Below are 17,481 nucleotides of genomic sequence, written 5' to 3' on the forward strand. Positions count from 1 at the left end.
GAGCTTCTTAGCCTTGCTAAGCCTTCACTAATTACCCCAGTATCTATCAACAGGTCATTGATTCAAACCAGTTCACAAGCAGCTTTGCTAGCTGCCAAATACTCTGCTTCAGTTGTAGATTTCAAGACACATATCTGGCACTGTAATCTCCACAATATTGGAGCTCCATTCATAGTAATAATGTAGCTGCTGGTGGATTTGTATGTAGGGTCAGCTCCAGCCCAGCCAGAATTCAAATTGGCTGCCAGTTTCAAGCCTTCAGAATTCATATCCCTTTTGAAGACTATTCCTTTCAATTTTGTGCTCTTGAGATAGCATAGAATCTGCTTGAACACCATCCAGCTCTCTCTATTGGGCCTGCTGTTGAATCTCACCAGATAATTGACTGCAAATGCAATATCCAGCCTCATACATGTAACCAGGAACTGTAGGGAGTCCAGGCCTTTCCTATAGTTCATAGGTGTGGCCTGCTCATCAATTCCATCTTTAAGGGCCTGATCTGACATAAATTCAATGCTTATTTCTTTCTTTATTGATGTTTTGAAAGATTTACAGTCTTCCATTCCATATTTACTCAGTAGATCCTCAATATACTGTTTCTGGTTTACAAAAAGGTCTTTATTTGGCTGCTTTTGAACCTGCATGTCTAGATAACAGTCTTGCTCCATAACCTTCTTGATATCAAAGCATTTCTGAAGCTTCTTGATGAGCCATTCTATCTCAGCTTTATTGAGTCCCATTATACAGCAGTTATTAATATGTAGAGTTAGATAGATTTGTTTTCTCTTGTAGTAGAGTAACCCCACATTATATAGAGAGATCTGGAATTCTAGAGATTTCAGATAGTCAGTAGCTGCTTGATACAAGAGTCTAGCAGCTTGCTTCAACCTATAGAGTTCCTGGCATAGAAGCCCTACTAGATTACCCTACCCATGCTTGAATCCAGTGGGTAGTTGGATGTATACACATTTGTCCTCAGGAAGAGTTTTATTTAGAAAGACTGTCACAAAGTCAAAGACTCTGACCTTCCAGTTCTTGACTGTTGAGATAGTGAAGAAGACTCTTGTTGTAGGTCCACTAACAACTGCTGTATAGATCTTCTTGTAGTGAATGCCCTCTTGCTGTTCAAATTCACATACAACCCAACAGGCTTTGAATCATACTATGCCACCTGTATTGTTGAGCTTCCTATCAAATACCCATTTGCCAGAGAGAATCTGCATTTCAGGTTTCTTCTCAACTAGAATCCAGATGCCTTTCTCTTGTAATTTGGAGACTTCAACATCTAGAGCCTCCTTTCAATAAAGCCACTCTTCAGAGTATTTGGCTTCAGCAATGGATTTTGATATATCTGTACATGTACTGAGTACTGGAAGCTCAGCTCCATTTGCTTCATCTTCCTCCATAGTATCTGAGAGGATTTCTTGCTCTTCACCCAGGTACATGGGCTCTAGAGCCTCTAATTCACCATCTGCAAGCTTCTTCATGATTTCTGGCTTCTCCTTCGCAAGGTAAGCTAGTAGCTTGTGTTGCCAGCTGTTCAATAGATCTATGTAATTGTACTCCTCCAGGAGTTCAACATATTCGGCTTTGGTTAGTGAATTCGTTGGGATTTGATCCAATTTTTTGTCAAATATAACATCTCGCAAGATCATTATACTGTTCGTTTCTGGGTCCCAAAGCCTGTAGGTGTGCATGCCGATTCGCGTATTTGTGTCTATAAGGTTGCCGACATATTTTTCTAGTTCCTCATCAGAGTCTATTTCTCAGTCCTCTTCTTCTTCTTGTTGAGCTTCTTGCTCTGGGTTCTCCTGCATCATTGCAGGTGCATTTGCAGTGCTTGCTTGGCCTGATAGGAGGTTCATTTGCTGTGCCAGCTGTTGTACTGTCTTCTGTTGTCTTTGCATCAACTTCTGTTGCTTTTGCATCATCTTCTGTTGATTCAGCATCATTCTGCATAACATTTGAAGTTCACTCTTCTCCCTAGGCTCCTGCTCATCATTTGGCAGGTTGCCTCTGAGCCTACTCAACCACCTAAGCTTGGTTTGGGGTGTAGAGAGGTTCATTGGAGCCTCCCAGTCAGGAGTTCAATGCTCTGGTTCATCCATACAGTTCACTATGGCTTTGGCATTGCCAGATGCTCAATTTGCTTGCTAGATGCATTTAGCAGGTGTTTTGCTCACTCTCTGATCACATGCCAGAAAGCTACAGGGTTCAACTCACTCTCCAGCTCAGTGCTAGAAAGCTACAAGGGTTGCACATATAGAAGATGCCTATCTCAATGTACACTCTCTCTTGTGCTCATAAAATCTTATTATCTACAAGGATAATCATTCAGGGCATTGATTGTAAGCTTCAATATCCAATTGAGCTGTAAATCAATCTTATACACTTGCTCTTCAGCGCAAAGGGCTATAACCTGATGGAGGACTCATATGCTTGTCATTCACTAAGCTACCTAAAAGGGGAATCTCGGCTAATCTATGTGGGTCACGTGAGCGAGGTGCTAGTTGGATTACCTAACAAAATCTATGATCCGAAATAGCGGAAAAGGGTTAACTAATATTCCGGTCCTATTTTCGCGCTCTCCAAAAACCCGCCCGCAAAGCGAGGCTGAAGGAAGGGATATTTGCTGGGGGGTGACGGCAGCAGAACACTACGAGCAGCTATGTACATTAATTACTATACAATATCCTGAGGTAGACGCTGTCTCCATAGCCTTGGGTCCGTGACACGTCATGTCAAAATTGAACTCGTCCACCGCGACATTTCCGAGGACTGGTTTGTATCCCGCGCATCACTCCAGATTGGAGAACATACACTCCTCTAGCAGTACGTGGAACCTTCCATCCAAGATACAAGGTTCATCTTGATGCGCGCGCCCATGAGGTCCACTTCGGATTCAATTGATTAAGCTCCGCGACCCTACTCAACTTCGAAGCTTCCCGGTGCAATACACGCACGTATCAAACGTGCTTAACAGCCGTGTGAGTAGTCCTGTATGCCCGTCATCTTTTGATAATAGCCCCTTTTCCACAAGCCGCGCATGGTCCAGGTACTCCGTCTCGCATCTGCTGCAGCGATTCGATATAAATGGGTCCTGGATCGATAGGAGTGTTACACCACAGCGAACTGCACAATAGAGAGGGTTAATAACGAGGATCGTCACCAAAGTTCCTCATGCTAGGGGATCGAAATGCTAACGTACCGAAAATATGGCCTTCGTGACATTGGGACTCTGTAGCAGAATACCATTCTATTCCGCTGCCACATATTTCACAGGTTTCAAAGACTTCGCTAGCAGGGCCGCCCGCCTCTTCTGCAGCCTTGGCGGGTACGGATCTAAAAAGAGTGCCATCGTCATAGTTCGATCCAATCTCATCCAAAAGCGACTTTTCCGTGGTAAAGTCAAGGCTAGTACTTTCTTGTATCCATGCTATTGCCGATTTAGCGCGGTTCAAGAGTTCACCGTCATAACTAGATTGTATTATCACACAGCAGGAGGCGGCGTATTGCAACTTCTTAATCCAACGGTCATCTGGCAAAGACCGATGGCTCTCATCAAGTATATAATTTAGGACCTTTCGTCTCGCGTTCTCGGCGTGGCTTTGATCCAAGACTGGAAAATTCCACGGCATTCCGGGGCTGGTGTGATCACGATTGTGTTCACTGAATGGAGAGAATACGATCCTTAGGCGTTCGTGTGAAGGGGTTAGATGCTCTACCATATCAGTAGGATGTATGGTAAAACACACCGCCGTCCACCCATGATAAGTAGTCAAACCCCATATCCTTACAGCTGACATCCCACCCAAGTCGTTGTCCAAATCGAATCGGCTGCGAAAACTTTCAATCTGTCTTTGCCACTCAGCTTTACAGGCTTGGGCGGTGCCATCTATACCCTGGGCGTCTTCTTGATCTCTGGATTGAAGCTGATAGCAGTCGACAGAGGCCGAGAGACTAGCAGCACTCAAAAGAACGGAGTTTGACGTGGCATCGTATATCGAGATTATTCCTTGTAAACTTAGAAGTGCCGCGATTATCAAGGAAGCCCGGGATATTTCATACCAGTTATAGAAGACCAGTCTTCGAGAGCAGAATCTGGGGTCGCAACACCGAGATATCGTTGCGACACACTACATTTTAAGAATCCTTGCGCTGGCCTTTGACTTTCAACCGGATCCTGGAACGCGAGTGTAGATACACTGCCGAGTCTTCCTACAAGCAGACCTTGAGCTACCCGCCCATCCTAGCAAGCTGTCAGTCCAAACAAAAATAGGATCCAAATAGGCTTGGGAAGATAGTAGCGTTCCAACCTTGTAGATCCACGTTATTGGGCCCGTAAATTCTGTCCCTTTCACGATATCTGTGTCCGCATCGATATCAAGCTCGAGCATTCGTATATCCCACAAGTCCCATCCTGTATATTCGACATATTTGCAATTGGCTTGCAGCCGCAATAGTCTAAGCTCTGAGCCATAAATGAGGCCCAACATAGATTCTAGGCATACAGTCCCATCTTCCTCCGGCGGGGGCGCTATATTCCAAGACTTGCATGCCATGTGCCTTATCAAATTCTTCCCTTGTAATGACCTTGCAAATAGCGAGCTGGAATCGATGCTCGGAAACATATTTCGCATAGGGTTGAGCAAAAAATGGGAGACGACCACTATCCAGGAGCTCGAGTTTGTCTCATGAGGCCGAAGTCTGAGCAGAACAATATCGCCCGCATCGTTTGCAACCACTAATAGATGGACTCCCCATTTTCTTGGTCCATTTGCAGCTTCAGAGTCATCCACTGGCCCTTTATCATACTCATTACACGGTGCGGTCCAGGTAAATGATCGAATCCTCTGCTTCCTCTTGAGCAGATCGTCGTCGTTATCGACAGAGGCCCTGAAATATTCTTCCAGCGACGAATTCACGACTCCAATCCGCGCCCATTTTCCTGCCCCATCTGTCGCCTCCCACAACGATAAGAGCAGATTACTCGTCAAAACGCCCAGCATGCAACGCTTGTATGTTGCGAGGCCCGGCGCTGACCAGGACACAGCAGTAACATGGCTGAGGGATTGCTCCTCACCAACCGAGAACACGCGTCCAGCTCGTGGCATCAAGAGAGGCCATTCGTCCTGTGTGAAAATGTTGACACGGATTTTGGTGATTTCCCATTGTGAGTTCAGGCGTGGAAGCGTAGTCTGCTCCTCTTGCCGTTGGGTGGAGAATTTGGGTGTCTGTGAAGAGCGTCAGTGGAACATGTTACACTTCCGATCTCGCTTCTGCAGGCATTCTCCAGCGCGTGTCACTCAAGGGAAACATGACGGCTCACCAAGAGATGTACATTTTCTCCCGCAGCAATAACGAGTTCACCGTCTGTAGACCACGACGCACAGCCATAACATGAAGGATACGCGTTCAATTCCACAGGATCCAACATGATGATAACGAATTTTGCAGCTTCACACGCCCTTGTCTGTCTGTTCGGTCTCTGGTTCTCGCCGCGTTCACGGTCGGTCAAGCACGATTTAGGGCAGCAACCATTACGGAGATTGAAGGGGAGCCCGTAATTTGGATATCAACGATGACGACTTCACCAGTATAGCGATGTAGCTTTTCAAGTAGTTAAAACTACCACAGGTCAATAGCAACGACTACTCCATTTATTCTATAATGCCAACCTACACAACACTCTTAACTCTTGCCGCGCGGGAAATTCAGCTGGTTATACATTTTGTAGGTACTTTGATGGATAAATAAATATTTCCTACTCAAAAACTGTGAACCTTGAACTGGGTGGCATTGAGAAACCAATGTCCCAAAGAACCCAGTCCAAGGTTTGATCATTGACGACGATTTAGCTAAAGGATGTCGAAATTATGGGAGAGCCACAACGGGGCAGACGCCGGAAGAAGGGCGCCGAGCTGAATTTACTGGTATGGCTGGAATAACAAATTCAATTCAAACCTGGGCTCGAGGTTTACTATGGGCCACACACTAGTTGAAGTCTTATAGGGAGTAAACAGCTTGTTATTCCCTGTCATCCAGGAGAGAACGAGTGGGATCTACCTCAGTATACGCAGGTTATATACTTCTCGCCAAAGCCACGGTGGAATGAACGAGTCCTATCAGTCTCGTTCAGCTCGTAGAATTGAAGACTTTCCTACCCAGGAGAGGAGTGATATCCGTATACTAAAAGCGAGTATGAGGAATTCCATGCGAAGGTTGTCGTCTGCAATGGGGAGGCTGTGTCAACTAAACAGATAAGCCGAGGCTGCTAGGTTGACAATCTGGTTATCCCTCATGGAATGTTTTGAAGGATCGCTCGGACGAGGGTACCTCAGGAGCATTACCCGTGTAGTCAATTGAATACGGACATATGATCTTGGGAGGGAGTAGGTGGGACCGAGGGGGGGAGTTTCCAGGTCTTCGGGTTACTTGGGCCTGTGGGAGCTTTGCAAGCTCCAGAGACATTACATGATTTGCGCCTGGGCAAGCATCAGGACGCCACTGGGCCGTTTCTATGCGTGTTTGGGGCTGTTGGATGCGCAGAAGGCAAGGACGCATTTACCCCAGTTCCCGAAGGCGCCGTAGAGGGCTCTTGAGGAGCCAGTTGCAGAGGCGGCAAATAGGTCGGTTCCGTTGCAGTGTTGGAGGGTGAAATAGATTCAGGAGTCTGCCCAATAATATTCATAATAAACTCGATTCGATCGTCTCGAGGACGACTAAGCAACGCGATATACGTCTCACTAGCGAACGGGTCCTGGAGAGCCTTTAAAACCACGCAATATTTGGAGAAGGGAATACGGCTCGTTTCCCCGTCTCTCCAGGAGGCAGGCAAAATTAGATCCATCTCCTTCAGGAACTCAGATGACGCTCTCTGATATGGTGGTATTAATGCGGCTGCAAGCTCTCTTGCCGGTTCGGCCAGTGCATCTCCCGATGTCAGTATATCGACCGCCGTCAATATACCGGTTCCTAGGTTATTTGCTCGAAGTCTCTTTTGGGATTGATCGGCCGCGGTCGCTGGGGCGGAATCGGTCGCAGATCTCTTTTGGATGGCAGGTATTGCAGGTGCTGGCAATGGATAAGTGTTATTCGCAGTGTCCACATGTCCGCTCGGCAGTGTTGGGTTTTCCGCAGGGCTGATGGTCTCCGGGCGGTCAGCAGGAGCGACTTCGCGCTGACCGGATTGCGGTTGGACGCGCATCATCCTGGTGCCGTAGGGCCTGGGGACATAGCCGCCCGGCAAGATGCGTTCGATCATGTCCTTGTGCATCAGGCCTTGGTCGCGAAAGACTTCCATCTCAGGGTGGGCGTTGAAATAGACATCCATAACCTCGCGTTGGTTTACAAAAGCCTCGCGTGCGGGATCCCACGTCCAGTCGGAGGTACTCGCTTTGTGCTGTTCCCAGAGCTTCCACGTCCTTTTCATCTTCCTCCAACGATTCTCACAGATTTCCCTAGTCATTGGCTGCTTGGTGAGCTCCTGGACCTTGGAAACGGTGATTTCCCATCCTCGGATCCTAAAATTCCCGTTTCCCTTATCAAGTCCCTCCCCCTTGGCCTGGATTAGGCCGTTCAATAGAGCTCTGTCCATCGTCCAAGTCCATACCGTTCGTGCACTCCTGAGCCGGGCCCTCGACTGTCTTTCTGTCTGCGGGTCGTCGAGGCCCGGTTGGGTTCCCGTCGCGTCCTGTGGCTCGTCTGAGATTCGGCATTCAGCGCCGGCGTGATTCGGGGAATTATCCATGATTGCGGCCAAATTTAGGGGATAACCAAGAACCACACGGATATTCCTGCAGCTTTGACTGTCGTGTGGGTTTTGGTCTGCGAGCGCGTTGCGAGAGAGAGGATAGATACACAGGGAGAGTAGAGAGAGAGAGTTTACAGGTGAAGTTAAATTTATTTCGCTGGGTCGAATTGTTATTTCGCTCCCAACCGGCATGCTAGCGTGAACTTTTTGGGACCATCGCTTGTGGATGGTCTGGGAAGATGTAACCATTCTTTAGTACACACTAAAAGAAGGGACAGGAATATTTATATTTATTTTTCTATTGAGAACATAGCTACTGCCTTCATTAAGATGTCAGTCCCAGAAATTCCCCGGCGACGGGGTCCCACTCGTCATCCCATCGTCTTTTACTGGCGTTTCTCGCGCCCTGTCGAAGCCATTGCAGCTGGGATCTATCTTCGCCAAGGAGATCGATTAGATGACGAGAAAGCTCTTCAGCGCTGCCAAATCCTTTCCCGTCGACACCCTCGGTTATTAGTTCTGGCCATGCCTCGTACCGGTCCCATGCAACTACGGGTAAACCGGCGCCAAACATATCTACGACTTTCATCGGTAGATCGACGCCGCTACTACTGGTATGCAAACACACACCTAGGGAAGAACATGCAAGTAACTTCGCATAGTCCTGTATCGTAAGCCAGGCGCATTGTATGTGTATTTTTCGCAGCTTCCCTTCCGCTGTCAGAGCTGCGATGGCGCGGAGGTACGTGCGCTGTAGCGGCCCTTTGCCAGTAATGACGACATACAAGTCGGGGAGGTTTGCATCCACAGTGGCAGCATGGGTCGAGTACTGGCACAATGCATCTAGAAAGATCGAGAAATCTTCGTCTGGGGTCCATGATGTCGAGCTAACAAGTAGCTCGCACTGCCTGCCGGCGCGATAAGCTTTTACGAAGTTGTTTGTTTCCGGAAGAGAAGTTAGAAAGGCAAATTTCTCATCTTCCCTGACAATCGGCTGAAACAGCTCCGGCGGCCGGTCATGTAACACTAGTATAGGCGCAACTAAATTGATTTCTTGTTGAAGCATCCTCGCCATGGCTTTGCTGACACAAAAATGGGCAGTGGCGAAACGACAGGCTGTCATTTCGTGAAACCGAAGGAATTTGACCATTGGATGGCGCGGTCCTAGCTTCATTGCCAGGATGGAGTATCCGAAATTATGCCAGTCAATGATCAGTCGAGTATTGCGGAGCCAACAAGCAAGTTGGGCCATGACGAGGGTCGGGACTGTGGGCGGGTTCTGGCGTTGAGAGAGGGTAGCAACTTCAGTCTCTTGGAATAGAAGGACACCAATGCAAAATTCACACGAAAGTTCGGTTCCAGGTTTAAGCTACGACGAGAAGCTAGTCGCTTACCTGGATGAGCATCCATTGGGCGGGCTTGGAGCGGTACACGAGAGCGCTCCACAGGAACCAGGTCTGCTGGAGCACCTTCAAGACTGCCAGTAGAGGAAAGAGTACTTTATTCTTTGTCTGCAGCATCTTTGGAGGGGGTGGGAGGGCAACGATGGAGACAAGAGGGTTCGAAAGGAGCTCCGGCTTCGGTGGAGATGCTGGTAGATAGAGGGATTTTGTTAACATATGCAAACTCAGTAACCGTCATTCGAGGCGGGAGCTTACTCTGATATCCTATTATCGTAACGCGGCCACCGTGTTTCGCGACGCTCTCGGCGTGGTACTGCATTCTTGGGCTATGCCCAATATCGCCAAGGACAACGATCTGAACAGAGATCGAAGCTTTCTTCGCATCTGAGTCTGATGCTCTCGCCCTACCTATGGGAAACACCCAGACCAGAGCAACTGTGGTCGCGAGGAGCAGGGAGAGGCAGGCGATCACCAGCGCCTGGAGGACGGCCATTGGCAGCAGGGAGCAGGTAAATTGGCAGAAAACCCAGGGGCTCTGTCAGGACCTGTGTAGGTTTTATCTGGTCAACAGACAGCATCATGGCTCCCGTTCAGCCATGTCGAGTGGAGAAAAAGCAGAAGCAGAAGAACAGACGACGACGACAAGCAAGTGGTTCGATGGGCGGGATGATGGCCTGGCCGGAAGGGGAATGGTGAGCTGGCAGGGCCAGGCGATAAGCAGCCTTGGCATCTCTTGGCACAACTCCCCCCTGAAGACGCAGAGCAAAATCCTAACAAACAGGGCCTGACCATCGCAACGCAACGGCATCTCACCGGGCCACCGGCAGACACAGCAACAGCAGGAGGGGACACCCTGGTCTGAACTCTCTTCCTCGCCATGGGCGTCTGATTCCACATTCCTGTTGCCTCTGTCTCCTGGTTCATGTCCCCAACTTCAACCCCAATCCTGATCACCAATGAGCTGATGCACGATTGTTTCCTCTGTTTTCCCTCCCACAAACAAGGCGATCCTGGATATCCCTCCCTCCTGCTGGCTTCCCTATGATGGAGGATGTCCGCCACCCTAATTCCACCGGTCACCAATGGTGTCCGCAGTGGACGACACCATCACCATCATCAACATCATGGCCGCTCGCATAAGCGAGCGCAACCTCTCTCCCTCTCTCACCAACCGCAGCCATCCCCCTCCCAGGCCGACCTCCTCACTCCTCCATCCCACGGCCTCCCTTCGACTCCTCGATCGCCGTTGTTCAGTGGCCTCATAGATGTGATGGAGAAGGATACAGGCCTCCCGTTTCATGACAGCGCCTCCTCTCCTGAGGTGACAGTGCTGTCCGAGAAACCTACCGAGCATACTGCCAAACCGCCACCGGAACACAAACACCCTTCGAGGATATCGCTGCGACTGTTGAAGGCCTCTGAGAAATGGCCGCTGTTACATGCAATCCTGAAGGAGAGGGACTCGCGACGTATCTTCTATTTTATGAGGTTTCTTCACCCCCACCCCCCCACACTCTTTCTTGCGTTGGCATGGCTGCTGACACCCGCTAACACATCGATCACCGTCTCAGCCTTAATTTTTCCTTCATGGTGGTCCAGTTGCTTTATGGAATTACAACCGGGTCACTGGGCCTTCTCAGCGACAGCATTCATATGCTATTCGATTGTTTTGCGTTGGCTGTCGGCTTGTCTGCTGCAGTCATGAGCAAGTGGCCCCCGAGTGCTCGGTTTCCCTTCGGCTATGGAAAGGTGGACACCCTTGCTGGCTTTGCCAATGGAGTTTCGTTGCTGTTAGAGATATTCCAATCCGAACTTATAGTTGCAGACCCGGCTGACGCAGACCAACAGGATCATTAGCATTGAAATCATATTCGAGGCATTCGAGAGACTAATCTCCGGAAGCGAGCTTAATCGCCTTGGAGAGCTTTTTATCGTTTCGACGCTCGGCCTGATCGTGAACATGGTTGGCATTTTGGCCTTTGATCACGCACATCATCACGGACATGGCCACTCCCATTCGCACGGTGACCATCATCATGAGAATATGCACGGAATCTATCTCCACATTCTTGCAGATGCATTAGGGTCCGTTGCTGTCGTTGGCTCAACCGTCCTGGTACACTTTTTTGGCTGGGCTGGCTTCGATCCTATCGCATCCTGCATTATTGCCGTCCTTATCTTTGTCTCCGCCATTCCCCTCGTCAAGACCACGGCCAAGACTCTTCTTCTCGCTGTTCCCGCGGACGTTGAGTATAACCTCCGCGATACCCTTGCCGGCATCAGTACCTTACGTGGTGTCGCGGGATACACTGTGCCTAAGTTCTGGCTTGATGACACACACCATGACAAGAAACATGGACATGGTCATCATCATCACCATCACCATCCGCAGCACGATCACGATCACGATCATCATAATCATCATCATCGGCACGGTAGTACCCCGAGCCACGCCCGTGACTGCAACGATCATACTCATTCCCACGGCGAAAAGGAAATGCAAAATATCTTGGGGGTTATCCATGTCATCGCTTCCCGAGGTACGGACATGGCAGACGTTCAGCGCAGGACTATCGATTACCTCCGCGAACGTAATATGGATATTCTGGTGCAAGTGGAACGGGAAGGCGAAGGTCGGTGCTGGTGCGGAGGGGGCAACAAATTCATCTCGTAGGTTCATAGGTTCATAGTCTCCCGGGTGTATGGAGTATCCTATGGAACATACTTCTTTTGTATTCAACATGTTTACGTGGGGGGTTGTCTTTTTAGTGGGGTGGTTGGTACCTTGGGGTCTCGGTTAGTATCTTGTATAGGATAGAGTTGATGATGGACACCACCCAGTAAGAAACGGATTCCTACCTGGGGTTGGAACTATGGCTTGGTGCGAAGTATACAATAACCTATAAATCAATACATAATGGCGTGACATGCGGATGAGGCTCAAAAAATGAACGCGAAACAAGAAGCTGGTATTTAAACTGGTATCAAAAATATCCAAGTCGCCAAACAAACATCGTATATACATGCGGATTCAGAATTTTACCCGGGTTAGACGTTAAAAGGAAATCTTTTTGTGTATTGTCCGCTCATTACCTGCAAAACAAAACGTAGTCATTGCACCTTTTCCACTCTCTGCACAATAATGGCGGTAGCAGCACCGCCACCATTGCAAATCGCAGCGCAGCCATATTCACCAGGTTTAAGTTGGTGGAGCAGAGTCGTCAGGATACGTGAGCCGGAGCTGCCGAGGGCATGGCCGAGGGAGATGGCACCACCGAGAGGATTGACGGTCGCGTTTTCGAGACCGAGAATCTTAAGAGAGAAGTGTCAGCATAGAGTAAGGTGGAAAAAAGAAAAAGAAAAAAAAAAGGGGGAGAAGCCAAAACGCAGGGGCAGCGTTACCTTCTCATTGGCCTTGATCACGGCGGCAAATGCCTCGTTGAACTCCCAGATAGAGATTTGATCCTTGGTGAGACCGGCTCGCTCAAGGGCAATGGGGACAGCCTTTGCAGGTGCAACCGGGAAGTCGATGGGATCGATAGCAGCATCAGCGGATGAAACAATGCGAGCGAGGACCCGGCTTCCGGAACCGTACTCGCGGGCAAGGGCTTCGTTGGTGATGACGAGAGCGGATGCGCCGTCATTCAGAGTGGATGCGTTGCCGGCGGTCACAGTGCCGGTACCATCACGGACGAAAGCGGGTTTGAGGGCGGCCATCTTGTCGGCGCGAAGATCTTCGAAACCCTCATCGCGGGAAATGACGACCTCGCCCTTTTTGTTTTTGACGGTGACGGGGGCAATTTCATCGGCGAATTTGTTCTCTTTCCAGGCAGCCTGGGCGCGTTGGTAGGAACGGATGGCGTATTCGTCTTGGTCCTGTCGAGTGATGTTGTATTTCTTCGCAGTGTTCTCGGCACACACTCCCATGTGGAACTTGTTGTAAACGTCCCACAGGCCATCCTTGATCAGGCCATCTTCCATCGTAGCATTTCCAAACGGAGCCTGTTGGCTGGCGCGCGGGAAGTAGTACGGCACGCGGGACATGTTTTCCATTCCGCCGGCGACCTGGGCCTCGGCAAGACCGAGCTGAACGTTCTGGGCGGCGAGAACGACCGCCTTCATGCCGGACGCGCAGACCTTGTTGATGGTGAGGGCCTCCACGATTGGGGACAGGCCGGCGAACATGGATGCTTGCCTGGCAGGGGACTGTCCGATAGAGCCCTGAAGGACGCAGCCCATGTAGACATCTGTAATTTTCTCGGCAGGAACCTTGGACTTCTCGATGGCCGACTTGATTGCCACAGCACCGAGCTGTGGAGCGGAGACGCTCACGAATGAACCGTTGAACTGAAAAGCCGGTCAATACACTATTTGTGCACAATACAAGACAGATAAAAAGAAGAGAGAGAGAGAGAGAGAGAGAGAGAGAGAGAGTGTGTGTGTGTGTGTGTGTGAAACGGGACGGGCGAACGGCACCCCCCGGGGGGAGAAGAGGAAGAGAGCAAGGCATCATACCTTCGCAGTGGGCGTCCGTGCAGCGCTGAGGATGTAGGCATCCTGGATTTCTTTCCGGCGCGCAGCAGATGAAGTGAACTGGCGCTGGACTTGGGCCAGTCTCTGTGTTGGCTTTGGCATGGATCCCAGGCGGACGGCCGCTCTCAGTGAGGGGTGCATTATTGCGGATGAGTGGAGAGACCTGGGTAAAACAGGTAAGAATCTATGAACGGCGAGGCTGTTCAGGGAAGAAAGACGAGAGGGAAGGGAGAGAGGACGGGAGCGAGGAGATGAGGGAGAGAGGACGAGGAAGAAGGACGGATGGTCTGTCCGAGAGTACCCGCCCACCTCACCGGCCACGCGCTTTTCGCAGCAGTTCCGCCCAACACCCCCACAAGCCACAGTGGCCATCGTCCGGCTTCCCGCCCCTCGGGATTCGGCACTTCGGCTCCGAAGACGCGGAAAATTCCCCGTGATGCTGATGGACCACATTTACTCCGCAAATATTATCCATCGACACACCGGCATGTCAGTCCTAAAATATGTACTAATTATAGGGAGTTGCTACGGGAGTACTCCGTGCTTAGGGTGCGATAGAGCCTTGCAGATCTTCTAGCTCTTTCAGTCTCGAATGCACCTGGTTTGATTTGAGAGACGAGGCATTACGTCTATGGGCCTTGTGGGGGTGGAAGGCCGCGGCCTGTGACGAGGAATGGCTTCGTGCAGGAATTACACAAATCTCATTGACTAGAGTCAAGGGCTTTTGAACCCGGAGTGTGCAGAGGAGCCGGAAACTCGCCATACTGAGTAACAGAGCTGGGCTGGGAGGCCAAATCTCACTTTGGGATGTTGTGATGTCTGAGGAGGAGAAGATTCTGCTGATCGAACTCGTTAACTTTACTTATAAGACAAATTTCTATTTCCGAAAAAGCTATCTTGGATTAAATGTCATCAATGAAGATTAAACAAAAAAAGCATATCCAAGCAAATAATTCCATGGTGAATCACAAAGCGACTGCTGAAGTATATTTTAATGGCCCGTCTTTACGCCCTTAAGTACTGTAAGACTGAAGGACGGGATCTAAATTTTGGTATACGTATGCTAAAGTTATAGACTACGAGCCTCTATTTCTATTCCTCGGTGCCGTTGGGCTGAGTCACTTCAATTATTCTACCTTCAAGCTTTGGTGCAATCACCCGAGTCCACGGCGGAAGTGTATCGTTTTGTGCCTCTTCCACAGTTTTCACTTTTGCATCTTCCAATCCAACTTTCTGACGCCATCGACGCAGGACCTGTCGTGCCAGATACTCCCGGTGGTCGGCATCATCTGGCGACGTAGCCAGCTTCGTCACGTAGGTGCGCGGGCGCGAGAGAATGTCGGCCTCCGAGTCAGATTCCGTGTCCATAAGGCTTGCATCGCTGTCGTCTTCTTGACCGGATGAGGAGGTACGAGCCCCCGCAGTGGCAGCCTTGAGCCGTCTGCGAGCGACATAGTGGAAACTGGGAGTGGGCGAGGGGCTTCTCCCTGTGATGGGCGATTTCACTTTTGCTTTAGCCGACGCCGTGGTTGTAGGGGATCTAATCCAGCCTTCACAATGTAGTTGCTGGTGTACATTTTCCCAGTGTCGATGGAGACTTCGGCTAAAGCGATGCCACTTTCCGAGGACCTTCAAACTAAGGAAATACTGCCGGAGGATGGTACTAATCAATAATCCATCTTCTTCGGAGACCACTTCCTCTGCATCGCCGCCTTCGCTTTGAACAAGTAAAGATGAGAACCCATCTTTCCCTCTTGCCATGTACCCCCTAGTGGCCACTGTGTACATCTTGTCATCCTCAAGCTCAGCATCGCCGACTTTCGCCCAAAGTATACGAGAACCACGTGGTCTTGATGTCGAGAATGCAAACTGAATGTTCGAGACTTGGGAAAACCGGCCTTCCAAAGCCGGAAGCTGGCTGACACCGTTTTCTAGCGCTCCTCGGAGAGCCAGTCCGGTTATTTTCAGCACAACCACCGGGTCCTCAAATGGAAAACAGTTCAGAATGTCTTTAACACGGAGTACCCCAGGAGGATAGACTTGGTCACCACGAATTGTTCCAGCAGCCATGATTGCACAGTCAGCTCCATGGTAGAACCGCATCAGATCACAAACAAAATTGCCGAGATTTGATTCACGCGCTCGTACAGTGCAAAAGCGGCCATCGAGCGGGGTAGCGGTATATCCGATTGGCTTTTGCAACTTCCCCTTCAGAGAGGATGTGAGTTTCTCCACCAAGTGCACCGTTGAAGGGTCTTCGGGAATTGAGCGAACGACGTCCCGCCGGGTAATTGAGAATTCCCAACCAGGCCCATCCTGTTTGCGCCAGGCCTCGATATAGCTGAGTTGCTTGAAATCCGTCCCCGAGCGTAAGACGTGCACGCCATTGACGATATTATGCATATAGTAATGGTCATGGCCGCCGAGGATTATGTCTATTAACCCCGGGGGGACGTTGTTTGCAAGCTTATTATCATTCGGCTCTCGCTGGTGAGTGATAGCAATGACAAGTTCGGCGCCCTGTTCGCGAAGAGCAGGGACAAGTTCCTTGGCCGTTTCAGACGCCGATTTGTATATCAGATTAGGCGGAAGGAAATTAATCGTTGCGAGCCTGGATGGGGCGGCGTAGGCGTTAGCACACTACCGGGCATCCAAAAGCTAGTAGATGGGGGAAGACTGTGATGTGAATCGCCTACCATTCCCGCTCGCCCAATCCGATAACTCCAATCTTTATCCCATTTGAAGACACTAACATGCGAGTTCTCTCACAATTCGCGAGTGGCACTCCTTCTCCCAGCGCCGGATCCAGCACGTTTGCTAGAAGCCACGGGAACTTGCATTGGCTTCTCAAGTGCCGAAACTGCGCGATACCAAAGTCAAGATCATGGTTCTATAGGGGGACAAACGAGGCGATTCGTTAGCAGCCAGTCAGTTAACTATATCGTTACTATATAACCCGGTCCTCCCTTGTGTATTGGTTGAAACCCTGGGCCTCTGTGGACAGACAGCATCTTACTCACGCCAACACATGCAACGTCCGTCCCTGCACGGTTCAGGAAAGGCACCATATGACGGCCCTTTGTGACGGTGCTCTCGAGGCTAGGATTAAATGCATCGCCAGAGAAGAATGTCAGAAGGTCGGGCAGGCCTGCGAACCTGGAATGGTCTCTGTAATAGTTGACGAGGGTCTGAAAGCGTGGTGTTCCCCCGACGGGATCTGCGGAGCCAGTCCTGAAATAGAAATGAATCCGTTGGTTAGCAAATGACCAATCTGATGGCCGTCTATAATAACTACAGATTGAGACACGGATTCGACATACTCGACGTGGTAGACATCGTTATAATGGAGAAGACGGAGGTCTGGCGGGTCCTCACGCCCGCAATTGAAGGTCGTTGACAGACCAGCGACCTCTGTGGCCGACATGAGGCAGCTGTACCCTGATTTTGGATGTGCCAAAGGTCAAGTTTATACAGATATATTTCAGCTATGACTCTTGTTTTGAGAGTGTGATTTTCAGAGATGTGCACTGCGGCGATGAAGATGAGGACGAGGAGGGGTAGTTAAATGAGTTGGTTGAGTACTCCGTACTTATACTCCGTACTTATACTCCGTAGTTAAGGCTGACATTAATTGTTGCTCAGCCCTCTCGACCAATCCAAACAGGCAGTTCAAGAGCAAATGGCTTAACTAGTTAATGTATGCAGTGTTATGGGAGCTACAGAGCATCACTGGTGTCACCAGAGTTTCACCCAGCCAACATTGCCTGTCACAGCAGTATCTGGATAACTAGT

At 49.8% G+C, this 17,481-nt stretch overlaps 7 protein-coding genes across 7 annotated transcripts; 1 reads left to right on the forward strand and 6 right to left on the reverse strand.

Moving 5' to 3' along the window:
* Positions 1-1,766: 1,766 nt before the first annotated feature.
* CIMG_12616 (uncharacterized protein) lies at positions 1,767-1,931 on the reverse strand (the record flags this gene model as incomplete). Its single annotated transcript, XM_004445520.1, has 1 exon — positions 1,767-1,931. One exon carries the CDS (start codon positions 1,929-1,931, stop codon positions 1,767-1,769), a length of 165 nt encoding a protein of 54 aa, XP_004445577.1.
* A 794-nt stretch (positions 1,932-2,725) lies between these two features.
* CIMG_02878 (uncharacterized protein) lies at positions 2,726-5,581 on the reverse strand. The gene is made up of 5 exons (XM_001249106.2): positions 5,330-5,581; positions 4,317-5,234; positions 4,069-4,249; positions 3,209-4,015; positions 2,726-3,132 (listed from the first exon to the last, which is right to left on the reverse strand). Exons 1-5 carry the CDS (start codon positions 5,435-5,437, stop codon positions 2,930-2,932), a joined length of 2,217 nt encoding a protein of 738 aa, XP_001249107.2. The 5' UTR covers positions 5,438-5,581; the 3' UTR covers positions 2,726-2,929.
* A 348-nt stretch (positions 5,582-5,929) lies between these two features.
* CIMG_02877 (uncharacterized protein) lies at positions 5,930-7,814 on the reverse strand. The gene has a single exon (XM_001249105.2). It carries the CDS (start codon positions 7,748-7,750, stop codon positions 6,497-6,499), a length of 1,254 nt encoding a protein of 417 aa, XP_001249106.2. The 5' UTR covers positions 7,751-7,814; the 3' UTR covers positions 5,930-6,496.
* Positions 7,815-8,017: 203 nt separating this feature from the next.
* On the reverse strand, positions 8,018-9,745 carry CIMG_02876 (beta-1,4-mannosyltransferase). Its single transcript, XM_001249104.2, has 3 exons — positions 9,412-9,745; positions 9,148-9,344; positions 8,018-9,032 (listed from the first exon to the last, which is right to left on the reverse strand). Exons 1-3 carry the CDS (start codon positions 9,647-9,649, stop codon positions 8,079-8,081), a joined length of 1,389 nt encoding a protein of 462 aa, XP_001249105.1. The 5' UTR covers positions 9,650-9,745; the 3' UTR covers positions 8,018-8,078.
* Positions 9,746-9,962: 217 nt separating this feature from the next.
* CIMG_02875 (cation diffusion facilitator family transporter) lies at positions 9,963-12,456 on the forward strand. Its single transcript, XM_001249103.2, has 3 exons — positions 9,963-10,644; positions 10,728-10,946; positions 11,005-12,456. The coding sequence occupies exons 1-3, from the start codon at positions 10,208-10,210 to the stop codon at positions 11,828-11,830; spliced, it is 1,482 nt and encodes a 493-aa protein (XP_001249104.2). The 5' UTR covers positions 9,963-10,207; the 3' UTR covers positions 11,831-12,456.
* On the reverse strand, positions 11,117-13,963 carry CIMG_02874 (acetyl-CoA C-acetyltransferase). Its single transcript, XM_001249102.2, has 3 exons — positions 13,672-13,963; positions 12,559-13,503; positions 11,117-12,468 (listed from the first exon to the last, which is right to left on the reverse strand). The coding sequence occupies exons 1-3, from the start codon at positions 13,828-13,830 to the stop codon at positions 12,268-12,270; spliced, it is 1,305 nt and encodes a 434-aa protein (XP_001249103.1). The 5' UTR covers positions 13,831-13,963; the 3' UTR covers positions 11,117-12,267.
* Positions 13,964-14,541: 578 nt separating this feature from the next.
* On the reverse strand, positions 14,542-17,250 carry CIMG_02873 (5'-nucleotidase). The gene is made up of 4 exons (XM_001249101.2): positions 17,010-17,250; positions 16,710-16,920; positions 16,386-16,579; positions 14,542-16,300 (listed from the first exon to the last, which is right to left on the reverse strand). The coding sequence occupies exons 1-4, from the start codon at positions 17,111-17,113 to the stop codon at positions 14,782-14,784; spliced, it is 2,028 nt and encodes a 675-aa protein (XP_001249102.1). The 5' UTR covers positions 17,114-17,250; the 3' UTR covers positions 14,542-14,781.
* Positions 17,251-17,481: the final 231 nt, after the last annotated feature.

Source organism: Coccidioides immitis, assembly GCF_000149335.2.
Source record: "Coccidioides immitis RS genomic scaffold supercont3.1, whole genome shotgun sequence".
In the NCBI taxonomy this organism is placed as follows: Eukaryota; Fungi; Ascomycota; class Eurotiomycetes; order Onygenales; family Onygenaceae; genus Coccidioides; species Coccidioides immitis.